Source organism: Oncorhynchus masou, chromosome 18 (genome assembly GCF_036934945.1).
Source record: "Oncorhynchus masou masou isolate Uvic2021 chromosome 18, UVic_Omas_1.1, whole genome shotgun sequence".
In the NCBI taxonomy this organism is placed as follows: Eukaryota; Metazoa; Chordata; class Actinopteri; order Salmoniformes; family Salmonidae; genus Oncorhynchus; species Oncorhynchus masou.
In genome coordinates this window covers 65,261,536-65,281,036 of record NC_088229.1, presented here as the reverse complement: position 1 = coordinate 65,281,036, position 19,501 = coordinate 65,261,536, and the positions used below count along the sequence as shown (strand labels likewise).

Genomic DNA, 19,501 nt, shown 5'->3' with positions numbered 1-19,501 from the left:
CTACAGTTTTGGAATAGAAACAGTCAAATAATTTCCTCAATACTTCTGTGGCATGGGACAGTATTGAACGAATATTCTTCAAGGTAAAGAACAACACATGTAAAACTATGGATTTAATGATGTGGCTACAACCAATATGGTACAAAATAAGCTAATCCCCTATCATAAAACGTAACTTTTTTTGTTACTCAATGTGTAGGTCAGGATTCTGTGCTTCATGTTCCAAGCAAATCTGACAGGTGGAGCCCTAACACAACTAACGTTAGTCCAGTGACCACAACTACTGGCTCACAAGCTCCTGTCCGGGTAAAAAGTTAGGAAAAGTCAAGGTACCAAGACAGACTGCATAATGTGCAACAACTGTGTATATGTGTGCTTCCTAGTCTATATGCATAGTGAAAACGCATAATGTGCAACAACTTTGAAGTTGTCAAGTATCGAAACATTGAAATGATGATAAGCGCAAGGCATAGTGTCAGGTACTGTTTATTATATTATATTTATAATTCTTGTTTTATAGTCTATACGCAAAGTGAAAAGGCAACAATGTATTGATTCCTCATCATGGCCGTGGCGGCAGGTAGCCTAGTGGTTAGAGCGTTGGACCAGTAACCGAAAGGTTGCAAGATTGAATTCCCGAGCTGACAAGGTAAAAATCTGTCGTTCTGTTCCTGAACAAGGCAGTTAGCCCACTGCTCCTAGGCTGTAATTGAAAATAAGAATTTGTTCTTAAGCTCTTAATTGAGGTAAAAATTTAAAAAATACACCTGCAATTTGATCCACTGCATCCAGTTTATGCAATGCCATGAGACAATGGAAATGACTTGTTTAAAATGGATACATCAAATGCATCAGGCACACCGCACCGAGTGTATTACACAACGCAAATTCTCTGATTTGATTATATACATGTCAATGTCATGATTCCTAAATTAAATATTGGAAACTTCCCTAATTATAGAAACACGTGACTATAATAGAGAAGCTAGTTCCCTGTTCAGTGCCCATGTCCTTCCGCCACTGACGAAAGTAATTTCTTAGAAATGCAATTATACAATGAAAGATACATATTTCATGATATAATGTATTGCTTTGTCAATTTATTCTGCACTATTTTACGTGTTGTCCTAATCGCGTTTCGCCGGATAGATGTTTTTGAAGAACTATTTTACACTGCGGCATAACATTACGTCCAATCGTAGCCTTTCTCAATTGGAGCGGAAGCCATCATGGAAGTTTGCGAGAGCAGCGAGTCAGTAGGGAAAGGGACGTGTCAGGGAAGAAGTGCGGGCGAGTAATATAATTACACAGATTTGTTAGCTATGTTTAAGGTGGAGGCTGTCAATTTTCCTGTCATATTTTTCTAGTTCCGACGACGTGGATCGTTTTGTCGGATGAGTTCTTTTTTTGTTGTTGAAGAATTGACATGCTAACTAGATACGCTAGCCATATCTAGCTACGTGTGTGCAGAGATCGAGTGTGTGTGTCACAGTCACTATTCTGGGCAAGGAACGTCGGGGAGATTTCTCTCCGCTTTTCTGGCATAATCACGGCGCCTTTGGCCAAATCAGATACTTGGTACGCTCTTAAAATACAACGGTTCGAGGGCTGGATAATTAATCACCTATTCATCTGGAGGATTTTGTGTCAAATTGTGGGATCTGGGAAGCCGGGCCCTGTGGTGGAACGGAGAGAGGCCCTCCTTTATGACCCAGCAGCAGCAGAAGCTATTCTAGCTAGCACAGCTAGCTTAGCTAACTCACGTTAGCTGTCAACGTTTGACACCAACGGGATTGCGAGGGAGAAATATTGGCAGCATTTCATACAAAGGCAACAACAATACTTTCTCTTAATATAAAAACGTTAAAGACTCCTGTGACAGATATGGCTGCAATCATAAAGGAAATTGTCAGCCGAAACAAAAGGAGATACCAGGAGGATGGGTTTGACTTGGACTTGACTTGTATCCTTTTTGTTTGAATGGCCGTAATATCAGCTGGCTAGTTTTTATGTCTGACTATGTTCATCTGTCTCTAACGTTACCTTGCTAACTAGCTATAATACCTAGATTGATAACTTAACCTTTCTACAAAAGACGATTAGCTAGTTAACGTGAACTAATGTTAGTCAGAAAGAAGTCAGTGAGCATTAATTTAAAATATATATATTACTTAGCAAGCTGTGAAAAGCTAATGACAGAACGTCTGGTTGGTTGGTTCGCTCCCTCGTCACTGGTTGGTCAACTAGCTGACTACCTAGCTAGGTCAATTAGCAACCAGGTTATATGCTAACCTACTCTGCTAAATTGCTACAGTATTTGAGAACGGTGTGTGTGACCTGTGAAATTAAACGCAGAGTCTTGATAACTAGATAAATCTCATAGCTTGCATAACGTTAGCTTCGCTAGCTAGTAGTTTGCACGTCCATCATCATCATGATAACTGAACGAGAGATTCAACATCATGGATAACGTAGCTGGCTAATGTAGTGATATCTAGCAAATTGATCTTGATAAGTTGTCTTAATTATTTGGTTGATGTCAACTGAAAATGTCACCGGTTAGTTGGCTAATATATAGTTAGCTTCCCCTGGATGGGGAACAAAGAGATCAACCTTTTTGCGACGCATTATTAAGGTCCTCTGGCCTACATAATAATGTAACAAGCTATAATGGATTAGATATTCTCAATCAATCCTCCTAGCCAGACAAAGACCTAAAAGCAATGAGTCATTATCAGAGTGAGAGGAAATGGTAGCTTATTAATACGATTTATAATAGCGCTATCTAGTTAGTGGAATGTGCCAATTTCAATGTGCTTGAATGAACATAATTATTGGTTTGGTCGTCTTGAGATATTTTAACTTTTTTCGTCTAGCTTAATGAGCTCAGCATGTTTGTATTGATTTGAGGTATTGTTGGAGATTGTGTTTAGTGACAAATGACAGGAAAAGACAATTATCAAAATTACTGTTCAGAAGTTAGCTATGTCTGAAATGCGTCACCTAACCTTGCAAGGTATGCAATCAAATGGTGAAAGTGTAGGTGCATGTATAATGCATAGATTAAAAGCCAGTTAAAGGTTATGAGCATAATTGGAGGGAGGAAGTGTGGCTTAGTACTGTTGTACAATATTAGCATGTTTAGTTGTAATGTATTGCACTTCAATTGGTAAACTTCTCTTTGCTGTGGCTATGACCCTTTGATTGAGGTTCAGTGATCTCATTTTATTTTATACAAATAAAAAACAGAACTGGGTTTGCCTAACGTAAGTATTTTTTGAGTTAGATTATGTATGAGCGTAACATGGGATTATAGCTAAATCACCTTGTTCCATCAAACATATTTAGATGCGAGAGAACTATTGTGCCAGTCATTGTGTCGGTCATTGTGGCAGTGTTTGGGAAGGCAGTGTAGCCATGGTTGTTCCTGTTATGTAATGATTCCTCTCCAGTTCTAGGGTTTGGTTATAATATAGTGATGAGATTTCACATCGGCAACAATGCCTCTCCACCAGATCTTAACTGTTATCTTAACTATTACGAATATGACAATTATTCTGCTAAATTGTTTTGCTGGAAATGGCAGGCTTATTTTATTTAACCTTTTACCTAGGTTCTTCTCATTGAGATAACATCTCATTTTCAAGAGAGACTTGGTCCAACCAAGAGAGAACTATGTTCTGTGAAAATTGAATTGATCCCATTCAGTCCATTGATTTATTTATTTGATTGGAACAGTGAGGCTCTGCTCATGCTGACCAGTGCATTTGTCATTGCAGTAGTCTCAGGTACTTTTGGAGCATGACGTCATTGTGATTTTATGCCAGTTCAAATGTAAAATACACTATCAGGATACGTAAGTGTGTGACAAGACTGTCTGGGTTTCAGTAAATGAACAGTAAACATGGAAGAATAATTTAGAGATCGTGTTTTGTATGCATTTCATATAGTAGTAGCCAATTCTGATGAATTATTTGACCAAATATGGAATCTTTGTATGCTTAAATTTAAAAAAATTGTGCTTGGATATTTTTCCCAAGTGAAAAGGCATGCGCAAATTAGAGCAACTTGAGCTTTGTTTATACCTGTATTGATGATGTGAGTGATGTAATGCTTTTTCTTTCGAAGAGGTGATGATGATGGGTGGGGGGGTCTGGTCTATATTACCCAGGCTCTGTCCTGTTGTCCATACTTCTCTGCCGTGATTGATCTGTCACGATAAGAAATGCATGTCTGATGTAAGCTATGATATAAGCCATCTGTGTTTGGGCATATCAAAGAGCTGTTTGTTTGCATTGTACACCAATTGTATGTGGGTTGTTGTATTGGCCTAGGTGTGTGTAATTCCTTTCTTTAGTCTCTGACCTTTAAGCAGCCAACCTCCTGGTTTCCTTGACTCCTGCGCTCAGATATTTATCCGAACATAATTGCTATGGGCTTTCCTGCTGAAAGACTTGAGGGTGTCTACAGAAACAACATTGATGATGTCGTACGGTAAGTACTTCTCCTAAATGTGCATGTCGACGTCCCTGTCAAAAATAAACAAGGGGTTTCTTAGAACGTAAAAGAATGGGGGAAAAGGTAAACTATGAAAACAGCAAGTAGTTAACCTGTCCTAACTACCTTAACCAAACCCAGTGGGAGCAGTTGGCGAGGCTGAACATTTTAGAGGGCCCTGTAATGTAAGCCAATTTCCAACAAATCTCAGAATTTCTCCAGGGAGCTGAGTTATATTTTAGCATTTTAAAAGCGAATTTCCAGGGATTCTGCATATTCTGCCATGGCATGTTAGTTCTCAAAGACTTTAAAGTTATAGTTCAATTCATTTTTTTCTAAATACTTTATCTGGTTTTAGTTGTTTAGGTTTACACTGAAAATACCCCCCCCCCCCCCCACATTAATATTATTATAAATGTTTTACAGTTTGGAATCCCTGATCCTTTCTCACTGTTTATCATTATATGGGTGACAGAGGTCGGACTGAATATAATGTTTGAAATGCATGCTGTTGTGCCAGCTTCAGAGGCTTGCCTGATGTGTCAACTGAAACCAAAGGAGTGACCTGCAAGCCACCTGTGAACTTAACCTGACCCTACTTATTTTATTGCGCACCAATTTCCTTCAATTTATGCAGGCCCTAAAAATTGTCAGACTCCAGCCACCCATGTCATAGACTGTTCTTTCAGCTATCGTATGACAAGCGGTACCGGAGCATCAAGTTTAGGTCCAAAAGGCTCCTTAACAGCGTCTTGCTGTTTATTATCTATGCATAGTCACTTTACCCCTACCTACATGTACATATTACCTCCATTACCTCGGACTAACCTGTATCCCCGTACATTGACTCGGTATTGTAACTTTTTCACTTTTAGTTTATTTAGTAAATATTTTCTTTAATCTTATATTCTTAACTGCGTTGTTGTGTAAGGTCTATCTATACCTGTTGTATTTGGCGCATTTGACAAATAAAAAATAATAATTTGAGGATGTAGACTCACAGGTGTGGGCTTCTGGAAAAAGTTAAAGGGAAAAAATGTCTTTTTCATTTCCCAGAAGCTGTTGTTTTTAGATATGTGAAACAAACTAAATGACCAACACCCTGCTGATAGTCAATGTTGTAACACCGTATTATTTAGCTTGTCTGAGAGGCCGTCAGTCTGCCCCCCTGTCTGTGCCATTCTGGCATTATGCTCTGTTTTAAGGTGATTTAGAGGGCCGTTTAGTGTTGGAAGGTAAGTTGGATCAGAATTAGCTAAAAATGTGTTCTGGATGGAAAAGTAATTCTCCTTCTCTCTCTCAGGTTTCTGGACTCTAAGCACAAAAATCATTACAAGATCTATAATCTGTGAGTACCCTGGTATCTGTCTATTTTGCCTGTGCATATGCAGTATGGTCAGCAGCGGTTGCTGTGCTGCAAAGTTGTCTGATGTAATGCAGAAAATGTCTGTGGAATATAGCCCTGGAGGAGGAAAAGCCTTTCTGTTTTAGAATGTAAACCACAGTAGCTCTTATTTGCCTTAAGTCATCAGGGCCCAGTTGTCTATCCAGATTTCACCTATCGTATAGGATTAAATGCATAGAAATTGAGTGAATAGAACGGGAGTCCCCATTCAAGCAATGATGTGTCTATTCTATTTCTATGCGTCTAATCCTATCGGATAGGCGAAATCCAGATAATTTTTTTTAATACAGGGCCCAGTGGTTCTTGGTGGATAGGCCCAGGCATTGTGATGACGTTTCAGAACAATCATATCATGGTAACCGTTTGGTATAGTTTTGCCCTGGAAAAGGAATTTTCAACCATGTTTTCCTCACTCAGTTTGAAGTCGTTACCTAGTAGACTGGCACTGACTAACTTAACTGTGAGCTACAAAGATACTAAGGATCACAGGTTTCTCATTGATAACAATCATCTTAACTATTGAGAGAAGTAGAGAGAGCTCAGTAAACACAATGGATATATTATTCAACAGTTGGCTGGATCTGTGTGGAATTCATGAGGTTGCAGTCGTTGAAATAATCTGTATGCTGACAGATCGATTGTACAAATGAAAGAATGCTCCCGTTTGTAGTCCACTACTACAGCAACATTTTTGTTTGTCCTTTTATAGGTGCGCTGAGAGACATTATGACGCATCCAAATTCAATTGCAGAGGTGAGACATTACAGTGAAAACATCACTTTCATTCAGGCTGTCATTGAATGAATCAATCTTTTAACTAAAAACCCTCGTGTGACATTATCTAACTGAGCTCACTCTCTCCGTCTGTCTCCAGTTGCACAATATCCGTTTGAGGATCACAATCCCCCCCAGCTGGAGCTGATTAAACCGTTCTGCCAAGATCTTGACCAGTGGTTAAGCGAGGATGACAATCACGTGGCGGCGATTCACTGTAAAGCTGGAAAGGGACGTACGGGTGTCATGATCTGTGCATACCTGTTACACCGGGGCAAGTTCCTCAAAGCACAAGAAGCTCTGGACTTCTATGGAGAAGTCAGGACCAGAGATAAGAAGGTACATTTTATTGTTTCACTCTGGCCCTCTAAGGCTGCGTTTACACAGGCAGCCCAATTATGATATTTGTCCTCTAAATGGTCTTTTGACCCATCAGATCAACTCTGAAAAAGATCTGATGTGAAAAGATCTGACGTGATTGGTCAACATACCAATTGTTCAGTGGCAAAAAATATCGGAATTGGGCTGCATGTGTAAACGCAGCCATACCGTCTTGGAAACGGATCATCTCCATTATCCATTTGGATCATTCAGCCCTCTTCCCCAGGCCCTTTTCAACGTACCTCGCTGGTAACATATGGGTTAAATGGAGGATTATGATGATAGTCGTCAACTCCACACCATAGGCCTGGTCGTCGTGGTTGATTCTAGTACATATCTAATCATTATCTTAATTGAAGGATACATTATGAATAGTTGCTTGAGTTAACGCTGATCTTCCTGACTTGAACATTTGTGAGGCTCCTATAAAGGCTTGTCGTCATGATTTGATATTTCAAATTGTAAATGTCCTCTTTACAGACAGAGAAAAAAAACTTCAGTTTCTCTAAGTGTTTCTCTTTTCCCATTCAGGGAGTGACAATCCCCAGCCAGAGGCGCTATGTTTATTACTATAGCCACCTTCTCAAGAACCAGCTGGATTACAAACCAGTGGCTCTGCTCTTCCACAAGATGGTGTTCGAGACGGTGCCCATGTTCAGTGGCGGAACGTGTCGTAAGTGATTTCCTCGTCATTGGTCTCAATCCTGTTTCTTTCCTGTATCCTCCTGACCTTGGGCTTCTATGCTACTGGCTTTCACACTTTCACAATGTGAGCTTCAGTTCATTGTCCTGCCTCCGTCCTCTGCTTTGCACAGCTTTGCTTCTTGATGTTGCATGATCTTTTGCCCATTTCTCCATGCAAAGCTGACATTAACCACAGTGGAACGTACCGTTTTGTAATGACGGTTATGCTCGTCAGAATTGTGTGGTTTCCCTGCTATTATTTTGCTTGGCTCACTGGTCATTTGACTTGGCTGTATAATCAGAGAATAAGGGTTTTATTCGTGCGTTCAAGACAGCTGGGAAGTTTTGGGGGGGGGCGGACAAGGTCAAATCATGACGTCTGTGATCTTCAGGTCAGAAAGTCGGAGCTCTAGAAAGTTTCCGAAGACTGCTAAAAAAAAGTTTTTTCCCAGTCTGAGCTCTTTTTAAACATTTATTATTATTATTTTTTCCCGAGTTCCCAGTTGTCATTTACACACGGACATTTCAGAGTTCCCAGTTGTCATTTACACACGGACATTTCAGAGTTCCCAGTTGTCATTTACACACGGACATTTCAGAGTTCCCAGTTGTCATTTACACACGGACATTTCAGAGTTCCCAGTTGTCATTTACACACGGACATTTCAGAGTTCCCAGTTGTCATTTACACACGGACATTTCAGAGTTCCCAGTTGTTTGAAGGCAGCCTACACAGTTGAAGTCGGACGTTTACATACACTTAGATTAGAGTCATTAAAGAGTCATTTTTTTTTTTTTTTTACCACTCCACAGATTTCTTGTTAACAAATTGTAGTTTTGGCAAGTCAGTTAGGACATCTAATTTGTGCATGACGCGGAATTCTTCCAACAATTGTTTACAGACAGATTATTTCACTTATAATTCACTATATCACAATTCCAGTGGGTCAGAAGTTTACATACACGAAGTTGACTGCCTTTAAACAGCTTGGAAATTTCCAGAAAATTATGTCATGGCTTTAGAAGCTTCTGATAGGCTAATTGACATAATTTGAGTCAATTGGAGGTGTTCCTGTGGATGTATTTCAAGGCCTACCTTCAAACTCAGTCCCTCTTTGCTTGACATCATGGGAAAATCAAAATAAATCAGCCAAGACCTCAGAAGAAGAAGAAAATTGACCTCCAAGTCTGGTTCATCCTTGGGAGCAATTTCCAAATGCCTGAAGGTATCACGTTCATCTGTACAAACAATAGTACGCAAGTATAAACACCATGGGACCATGCAGCCGTCATACCGCTCAAGAAGGAGACACGTTCTGTCTCTTAGAGATGAATGTACTTTGGTGCGAAAAGGGCAAATCAATCCCAGAATAACAGCAAAGGATCTTGGGAAGATGCTGAAGGAAACTGGCACAAAAGTATCTACATAACCTGAAAGGCCGCTCAGCAAAGGAAGAAGCCACTGCTCCAAAACCGCCATAAAAAAAGCCAGACTACGGTTTGCAACTGCACATGGGGACAAAGATCGGTCTTTTTGGACAATTTTCCTCTGGTCTGATGAAACAAAAATAACTGTTTGGCCATAATGACCATTGATATGCTTGGAGGAAAATGGGGGATGCTTGCAAGCCGAAGAACACCATCCCAACTGTGAAGCACAGTTGTGGGGGTGCTTTGCTGCAGGAGGGACTGGTGCACTTCACAAAATAAATGGCAACATGAGGCAGGAAAATTACGTGGATAAATTGAAGCAACATCTCAAGACATCAGTCAGGAAGGTAAAGCTTGGTCACAATTGGGTCTTCCAAATGCACAATGACACCAAGCATGCTTTTAATGTTGTGGCAAAATGGCTTAAGGACAACAAAGTCAAGGTATTGGAGTGGCCATCACAAAGCCCTCAAGAACATTTGTGGGCAGAACTGAAAAAGCTTGTGTGGGCGAGGAGGCCATCAAACCTGACTCAGTCACATCTGCTCTGTGAGGAGGAATGGGCCAAAATTCACCCAATGTATTGTGGGAAGCTTGTGGAAGGCTACCTGAAACGTTTGACCCAAGTTAAACAATTTAAAGGCAATGCTACCAAATACGAATTGAGTGTATGTAAACTTTTGACCCACTGGGAATGTGATGAAAGAAATTAAAAGCTGAAATAAATCATTCTCTACTATTATTCTAACATTTCACATTCTTAAAATAAAGTGGTGATCCTATTGGACCTAAGACAGGGAATTTTTACGAGGATTAATTGTCAGGAATTGTGAAAAACAGAGTTTAAATGTATTTGGCTAAGGTGTATGTAAACTTCCGACTTTAACTGTACCTCGCTGGATTGCCAGAAGACTTCAAATAGTGATGAGGGTAAAAAAAACAATACATATCACAAAATTATTTAGTAATTATACTCAAAATATAAATCCAACTTGTAAAGTGCTGGTCCCATGTTTCATGGGATCTTAAAATATTCCAGAAATGTTCGATACACACAAAAAGCTTATTTCTCTCATGTTGTGCACAAATTAGTTTACATTCCTGTTCGTGAGTATGTCACCTTTATCTTGGCAATCTGTTCACCTGACAGGTGTGGCATGTCAAGAAGCTGATTAAACAGCATGCTCATTACACAGGTGCACCTTGTGCTGTGGACAAAAGGCCACTCTAAAATGTGCAGTTTTTGTTTCACAACACAATGCAGCAGATGTCTCAAGTGTTGAGGGAGCTCGCAATTGGCATGCTGACTGGAGTGTCTACCACAGCTGTTGCCAGAATTGAATGTTAATTCCTCTACCATAAGCCAACGTCGTTTTAGAGAATTTGGCAGTATGTCCAACCGGCCTCACAATCGCAAACCGCGTGTAACCACACCAGCCCAGGACCTCCGCATCCGACTTATTCGCCTGCGGGATAGAATGAGACCAGCCACTGGGACAGCTGATGAGTATGAAGTGTATTTCTGTCTGTAATAAAAACCCTTTTGTGGGTGAAAACTCATTATCATTGGCTTGGCCTGGCTCCCCAGTGGGTGGGCTTATGGCCTCCCAGGCCCACCCATGGCTGAGCCCCTGCCCAGTCATGTTAAATCCATAGATTAGGGGCTAATTCATTTATTTCAATTGACTGGTTTCCTCGTATGAACTGTAACAACTTGTTTTTTTGTTCAGTGTATATTATATTGACTCCAATAATTATACATTTTTTGTTAGCTATCGCTAGTTCGCTGTACCTGCGGCAACAAGTGTTTCCCATAGAATTGCTTCCAGCAGTGGTGGCAAAGTTAGCGTGGGGCGTGGTAGTGGGCATGGCCAATGGCCAATGGCGCTGTCTCTGACCCAATATTTTAGAGGTCCTCCACTTGGCCACAGATTCTACACATTTTGCTATGTTATGCTAACTGACGTGTGTGTGTGTAAATATATCTATATCTATATCTATATATATATATATATCTATATCTATCTCAATGGGGGCCCCACGCCATGACATTTTTTGAATTTGAGATTTTCCCTGACTAGATTTTTATTTTGGTGGTTCTTAAAGATGATCTGATTTTAAAATATTATACTACATTATCTTTTCTAGATACTTTATATATATATATATATATATTTATATATATATATATATATATATATATATATATATATATATATATTGAACGTTTTACCATATTGTTTTGGAGTGAAGGCAACGACTTAGCATCAGCAGCCCTCCGCTGCTAAATAAATCTGGGAAAACACTGGGCAAAATACTTTTTTATTTTATTTTATCCTATAGCTTGTTCTCCATCTTTTTAAATAGTGAGCCAACATGTTTTCGGCACTTTTATTACCACTGATCGAAACAAATGTTCTCATGGTCTCATCTCTCTGCAGCAGAGATATAGTGAGCAATATGTTTGGAACATCAAATCTCAGTATCGAATTGCAATACATATAGAACTGTGGTATTATCGTATTTCGAGGTCCCTGGCAGTTTCAAGCCCTGCTTTGCTATAACAACCCCCACTCTGTGTGATTGTCATCAGTGGCTGCTCTTTTGAATTTGTATTTATTATGGATCTCCATTAGCTGCTGCCAAGGCAGAAGCTACTTTTCCTGGGGTCCAGAAACATAAGAACGTTACATACAGTTTAAAATAATACATTACATTTCATCTTACCAAACACCTTCAGCATGTTCCCCTCAGACCACCACTCCACCACCACCATATTTACAATACAACAAGCTATGTGCACGTGGGTGTCTTGTCAGCTGTATCTGGAATTGAACCTCTTCACTTCATTAATCCATATTTCTGTCGGTTGACCTATTGCCTGGGGCAAGTGAACTGAGCAGCCTTCTGAGGTTGGCCTATTGGGCAGGTGATTTACAAAATAAATAAATAAAAAAACAGGTGAAAACATCCAACCTGAAAAGAATACCGGTAGTATGGCTCATCTTTCTGTTTCCACCCCATTGTTTAAGTGGAAGATGGACAATTTATGGCAGTCTGGCAAGTAGAGCCTGCACCGAGATAAAAAAATAAAATAAACTGATAGCAAGCTAAATTAAAAGAATTCCAGTTCTGGTCTTTTCTGATTCTTCCCTTATGTGTAGGTGTTAGGCAGGCAATATATGGTACTTCTGCTTGTAAATGGCTAATTTACATTTTCGGGGAAACCAAAAAAATACTCTCGACTTGCCGATTGGCAACTGTCTTTTTGGCTTTAATGTCAGTCCCTTTTCTGAACACACAAACCACTATGTGGTGTGTTCCCATTGCACAACACAAAGTATTGAAGTGGTTTTCATTTCAACACCAAATGATTATTAGTAGATGACAAATTTTGTTTTCTGTCGGTTTAATTTTTTTTGAAGGAAAATGTTAGTTGATGCTTATTAAGGCCTGCATGTTAGGAAATGCATTACTATAAATATTATGATTGCATAAAGGGACGTTCCATAATTGTTCTACTGGTTAAGGTCCTCATAACTTGACAATGGGAAGTTGCTGTCCGCATGTTGAAATGGTAAGTTATAATCTGTTTATGAATGGTTGTAAACATGTATATGCTACAGTATTTGTACATAGCCTTGATATCCCAGCTCTACCCAAGCCCAGGCAGGGCTGCTGCAGGACTCTGTGTTAATCTCCTTTTCTCTTTCTAAGGGGACACTTCCGTTAAAAACAAGAGCGAGCAGATTCCACATGGTTTCAGGAAAGGGAATTGGCACTGGGGTAATAATAATGATCAGCTTTTCATCCAATGTTTCCCTGTTGACTAGGAGGTTGTTGTAGATGAAGATGGTGTTGTTGAACTAGGTTGTAGATTGTTGGTGGCGTTAAACTTCGTAAGGTAACTATCAATTCCCCCTACATCTCAGTGGACTGATCCTAGACCAGAAGTACTCCCTCAAATGAGCTTGGTTTTGGTCAACTCTTCTCTTCTTAGGGCCCTTTATAGCATGATACTGTAACCGTCTTTTCTATAATTAATATTCCTGGCAGTGGTACTATGTAATTCTGGCCCTTTTCTTTTCTGTCCTCCATTCCTAATTTACAGAGATGTAAATAATATGTACTTGGATGTTGTCACTGTGTCCCTCCACCCACCAGGAGAGTGACTGGTGTTCACTTGTGCTCTCCACAGATCCTCAGTTTGTGGTGTACCAGCTCAAGGTAAAGATCCACACGTCCAACCCGGTGAACACGCGGAAGGAGGAGAAGTATGTGTTCTTCGAGTTCCCCCAGCCGTTGCCCGTGTGCGGAGACATCAAGGTGGAGTTCTTCCACAAACAGAATAAAATGATGAAGAAGGTAATGGGCCTTGTGGTTCTTGATTTTTATATGCGAGATTTAACTTAAACACGAGTTCCGATTGGAGTATAGCCTGTGTCGCTGTTGAGATGATGTAACTGCTTTTGTAACTGAGATGCTGTGACTTTGTAACTGAGTTATTATTAAGTTAGCCTTTTATTCACCCCCCCGCATGTATGTTTCCATCAGGACAAGATGTTTCACTTTTGGGTGAATACCTTCTTTGTCCCTGGACCAGAGGAGAACTTTGAGAAGGTTGAGAACGGGACGTTACCAACGGAGACGTTACCAACGGCGACGTTACCAAAGGAGCAGGCAGGAAACCAAACGGGAGGAACTGGGGACAACGACAAGGATTACCTGATCCTCTCACTGACAAAGAACGACCTGGACAAGGCCAACAAGGATAAAGCAAACCGATACTTCTCCCCCAACTTCAAGGTCAGTCAGGTGAATGAGACTTTCTTTGATTGGGGGTTGGGGGAAAATACCTTTTTTATGAATGTTTGGTGAAATATTTGACTATTTTGTGCCAAGATGAATGTGTGGTACCACTTTATTTGAATAGTCCATCTATAGATGCTCTACAGTCTATCTACTAACCCTAACCTTTATTCTAAACCTAACTGTAACATCACCAAGCAGTTGCTTATCAACAGATGGTCATACTATCTGTAGAGCATCTACAGATGGATTATCCAAATAGTGTGACCAAATGCTCTCGCCGCTTCGCTCAGATGAAATGTCGTTTCCCCGTTGTATAGATCCATTGGCGTGTTTCAGTTTGTGGATAATAACGTTTTCTCTGGAACTCCAGGTGAAGCTGTACTTTACCAAGACCGTGGAGGACATCTTCAACTCTGAGGCCAGCACTTCCACCTCGCTAACGCCAGACGTTAGTGACAACGAGGCGGACCATTACCGATACTCTGACACCACAGACTCTGACCCGGAGAATGAACCGTTTGACGAAGATCAACACACGCAAATAACGAAAGTGTGAGATTTTTATGGGAAGTAAAAAAATATATAAAAAAATACCTTTCAGAGGGGAAAAGAGGAACTTGAATATAAACTGAAAAGCAAGTACCTTTTTCCCCACCAACCTACAGCAGCAGGACATTTGCGTCACGGAATATGCCACCAATTTTAGGAACAATGCTGACCAAGTTTTCTTTGTTCTTTTGAAATGTTTTGCCCCTCCCCCGCTCGTTCATCCGGAAAGTATTGACACCGTTGTTGAGTGGGAAAAGGTTCAGTAGCTGTAGTGTAATACCTTTTTGTGTCAAAGACCTATAGAAGAAGATTTCCACTATCAGGAGATGTGAGATCCGGTATTGGAAAGGCTTATTGGAAATCATAAATTTCACTGCTCCATCTCCTGTGGAAACCAAGGCCAGTGCTTCTGTCACTTTCTCCCACTTCATTCGTTGCCCTCCACCACGCCCCTACCACCCCACTTACCACCCCTTCCATCCTGTCTACTGTGAATGCTTCTTGTGCTTTTTGCAGGTGGTCTCACATGAGTTTGTGCAGTGTAAACTGCATGTTAGAATTTCTCCAGTCGACTTATGATTATTATTGTGATTATTATTATAATTATTAAGCTACATGACATCTAACCAATGTCCATACCTTCTATCATGTCTGTTCAAGGTATGCAGAAACCCAGTGTCCCATGTATTGTTGATGTTTTTATGTTAAGGTAAATGGAACACAAAACGGCAGGGAAGCCAGTGTTGCAATAACGTGAACACTATAGTTAAATGACAAACGGTGTGCATGTTATTGGAATCGTTGTTTAATAAATTGTATACCATGTTTTTCAACAACAACAAAAAAATAGATTTCTAAAGCTGATTTTATTTAGCCAGGAGGTAAAAAAAAAAAAAAAATGGTGTCCTTTATTTTCATGGTATCTGCAGGTATAACTTCAGTCTTTTGGCAAGCCATTTAGAATGGCCTTGTGTTTTATGATACAGTACATGGCGTCGCCCCCCCCCCCGTTTTAACAGTAACCGGATACAGTACATGGCGTCGCCGTCGCCGTCGCAGTTTTGGCGAACATCACAGAGGACAATGTTATCATGTTTTGCATTCATTTTCAGTGTGTAATGTGCTTATAGAGGGGTAATCTGTTTCAAATGTGTACGTTGTGACATGCCGTACTACAGCATGTCTCCAAACCTGCATTAGTGTGTCTGGGTCGGTGTCCCCTCAGTCTCTTGAAAGTGTTTCGACAAACTGCACTTTTTGTCATCTTAGTCTGTGCATGGACGCACCAGAAGTGGTGATGCTGACCTAGTCTTGACACATGTTCAGTAAGGCCAATAGAGGTGACGCTTGGTAAGAGACCGAGGCGACAGAGTGGGATTGAATGTACAGCTTTGTCTGTGAACCGATCCAGGGGTGTTTAATGCAGGTTTTGATCAACCCAGGAGTGGATAATATGTGAACTTAGGTGCTCTTTAGGTTGGGGTTTTTTTCCTCTTGAGACATCAGATCTTTTACTCCTTGAATGACTTGTTTTGCAGCCTTATCGTATTTGGCCCAATGAGATCCGGATCACTTGTACATCCAACAAAAGGTGCTTAAACTGCCAAGCTGCATGCTTACGATCCAACAACAACGGAGCCAAGAATCTGTACTTATCCTATGGTGCAAGTAGCTTCAGTGGCATACACTACTTCTGTGTGAGAACTTTTTAATGTGCACCCCCACGTGCATTTTTCTGCAGTTGCTGTCCCTAACTGGTTGGGGTTATTTCCCTTTTCGTTGCGTTTTTCCTTCTCCTTTTCAAAAACAGGTTTCATTCCGTTGGGGAATGAAATTAGCGCAGCTACAGATTTTACAAAGTCTTGTGCTTGCTTATGAAATATAAAGAGCCCTATATATGCGAATATTTAAATATGTATCATTTATTTTCAGCATGCCAAATTTTTTGTAACACCTGGCCTGTGGCATGCCACGGGCCAGACCCAGGAATCTGCACTGAGGGTAGTGATGTAAGCTGCCTTTTCCTGTACTCTTGACATGAAGGCTTCCCTCTTTTCAACAATCCATCGCACATGCCGTTTCATCTCGCCTTGTTTTTAGACTACTTTCCTTAGGTGTCTCTGTTTCTTTTGTCTGTTTTTCTTCATCGTAAAGTGTACCCTAGCCAACCCAGGAACACTTCATCTAGAATACTTTTTTTGTTTACATTTTATGACATCACTGAAAACCTGCCAAAAGTAAGCTTGATAATGATTTCTTTTTGATTGTTTTTTCTTTGTTCTTTAAGGTGGGGCCTATGGGAGATGTTCTTTGCCTTACTTGAAGTTGACACAGCTTTCTCTGCTATTGCTTTGAAATCTACCATTCTGCCCAAGCACTGACTTGATAGTTAAAGTACTTATTTAAAGCTACTATTAATAGAGCAATAGACTTTTGCACTGTTACAGGGTTTTGCAGGGTCTCAGTCAGTGAATCAGTCTCCTCACCCGTTGTTCCCCTTAGTATAACAAAGCCTTGTGATCAGTGAAGGACGATGGATTAAAATGGCTAGGTGTACCTTAATCTTGTATTCATGCATCCCACATAGAAACAACAATTTGTTACTTTGACTGAAAATGTCCTGACCCTTTTTTATTATTTTTTTTAAAAGAAAATAAATAAAAATTTGGAGAAAAAAATGGAATTAACTATTTGACGATATTCGTGTTTTCTGGTAAAGACTGCAGGTAAACTATCGGGCAAAAAAATAATATACTATCTGGATCCATTTGCTTCTGGATGTTCAGCAGCTGAAATGTCTGAATCTATTCAATGGCCTCAATATTAAGGAGCGTATGTTTAAGAGACATTTCTGAATGTTTCATATTCATCTCCAGCACCACCCCAACATCAACACATGTGAATCGCTTCCATGTTTAGTAGTAAAAAAATGTTTTTCTAATGACAACATCTGTGTGCATCGTGATTTTTTTTTTTTTTACACCAATTATGAGTAGGGTTGTCTAATTGGTTGATGTCGTTGGAAAGCTTAGAGGAAGATGAGTTTCCAATGACATCAACCAATTAGCAGGCAATGCCTACTCATAATTGGTTAAAGTCACACGATGCACACTGATGTCATTGGAAACACTTATTGTCCTCTCTTTTTTGCTGCAAAACATAAACATGCAATTTTCACATGATGTTGGGTTGGTGCTGGATTTAAGGCCACAGGCCATCCCCTAGACATCTCTAGCCCCAATTCTCAAAACATGTTACCACAGTACCTTAAAGTACAAATTCCTAGGGGAACCTTTTGGCATGGGCTAAAACTTGTGTTCACAGGCAGCATACACAAGGTTCAGCTTAAAAACAAAGTAAAATAATTTTAACGGTGCCAGTGTGTAGGTTAAGTTTCATGTCACTAGTTTTTAGCTGATTTGTGCAATATGTTATAATGATGCCTGTGGTTGCCACACATTGCCTCTCATTTACAGTTGGGGGGGGGGGGGGAAATCTTAAGTACTGATCTAGAACATGTCATGCATTCAGATGGAAGGGGTGCAATAAATCAAGAGGTGTTACCTGCAGAAGTGGGCGGGGCTACCTCCCTCCCGCCACTCCATTGTTTTGTTTGGGTTTTTTCTCCCTGGGATTAATTTTGTGCAGAGGTATGTTGGCTATAACTCATTCTATTTTCAATCTTTAAAAAAAACAGCCTTATTCCATTTCAGCCTGTTCGGATACTATTGTGCTGTTCAACAGTTGCTCTGTGTGTAATGCTATGCACTGAGAATACACAACCCACGATGTAAAATAGAAATACATGTACAGGTTATAATTATGCTCATACAAATTAGATGTCTGTTTGTTATTGTATGTGTAAACTGCCCTTTATCTTAGTGTTATAAACTTCACATAAATCCAATCAAGTCTCATTCTTGTCTCTGTGTGAGATACCTGATTTGTGATCGACCTTCATATTTTACGATGACGATGACCAGTATAACAAGAATTCTTAATGTTTTTGATGTATATTAATGCTTTCTGATTTCAAGTTGAAATGGATCATGAACAGTGCTAGCTATGGAAAAGAGTGTTGAGTCGGGATGACCCTGTGAGTGTGAGCTGGTGTGCAAAGCCTCTAGGTCATTATGGTTTTCTCCACGTCGGGAAATGTTTACTGCTGTGTGTAAATAAGCTTGCTTTTAAGATGCCAGAAGTTTGAGAGAACCATGTCAACGGTCTCGCTTAGGCGACCTATGAGTGGGATAATGAAGTGGTTGTATACACTAACTACAAGCCCTGTACATTTGACTGCCCTCTGTTTTGGAAACATTAAGCCGTGTTCTACAAAAATAATGGTGCCATTGCTGTTCAGTGTGAGTATGATCAGATGATACTTTCAAGGGCAGTGCTGTGCTATTGAGCGTATTCATTACTTGGGGATCTGTGCATCAAATGTCCTTCACTGATTCTGTAACACAGGAGACTAAGGCGTTCTCTTCATTGTCTGCTAATAATATCCAGTGTTCCTGTTGCCAGTGTTGAAGGGATCACCATTTTCTATCTCTACTGCCTTCGTTGTTCTAGGAGGTGGCAGGCAACAACTGGAATGTGTTCTGCCCACAAACAAAAACAGCAATTCACGTGGCCTGGTCTTTTGAAATGATAGGAAAGACCTATTAAATGGAATTGTTCTTTGTGACATTTCCATAGAAACAGGAATTGTGAATACCAAGTATATGAAGAAGTGTGTGTGCTGCCTGCTATCGTGTACATAAACCCCCAAATGGTGATAAAATGACATTGATACAGAGGACAGTTAGTCCTAGATGAACGTTCGGTATAACTGACTGCTCTACATTGTTTGTCGTTACAAAACACCACCACAGCCCCGGTGGAATCTGATATTTTCAGCGGATGAAAAAGGAGAAGCGAGAATTGAACATTGAGGCGTTCCTCTTCAGTCTCGTGCTCGTTAATATC

General features: G+C 40.2%; 1 protein-coding gene across 4 annotated transcripts; it reads left to right on the top strand.

Annotated features, from left to right (window-relative positions):
• The first annotated feature begins 1,196 nt into the window (after positions 1–1,196).
• On the top strand, positions 1,197–18,440 carry ptenb (phosphatase and tensin homolog B). Of its 4 annotated transcripts, none has more exons than XM_064924252.1 (10): positions 1,197–1,963; positions 4,410–4,494; positions 5,801–5,845; positions 6,612–6,655; positions 6,777–7,015; positions 7,589–7,730; positions 12,890–12,958; positions 13,371–13,537; positions 13,727–13,978; positions 14,355–18,440. In XM_064924252.1, the coding sequence occupies exons 1-10, from the start codon at positions 1,885–1,887 to the stop codon at positions 14,538–14,540; spliced, it is 1,308 nt and encodes a 435-aa protein (XP_064780324.1). In that variant the 5' UTR covers positions 1,197–1,884; the 3' UTR covers positions 14,541–18,440. The 4 variants fall into 4 exon arrangements, with proteins under 4 accessions (XP_064780324.1, XP_064780323.1, XP_064780326.1 ...); XM_064924251.1 differs by having other exon boundaries at positions 13,727–13,987; XM_064924254.1 differs by lacking the exon at positions 12,890–12,958.
• The last annotated feature ends 1,061 nt before the right edge of the window (positions 18,441–19,501 follow it).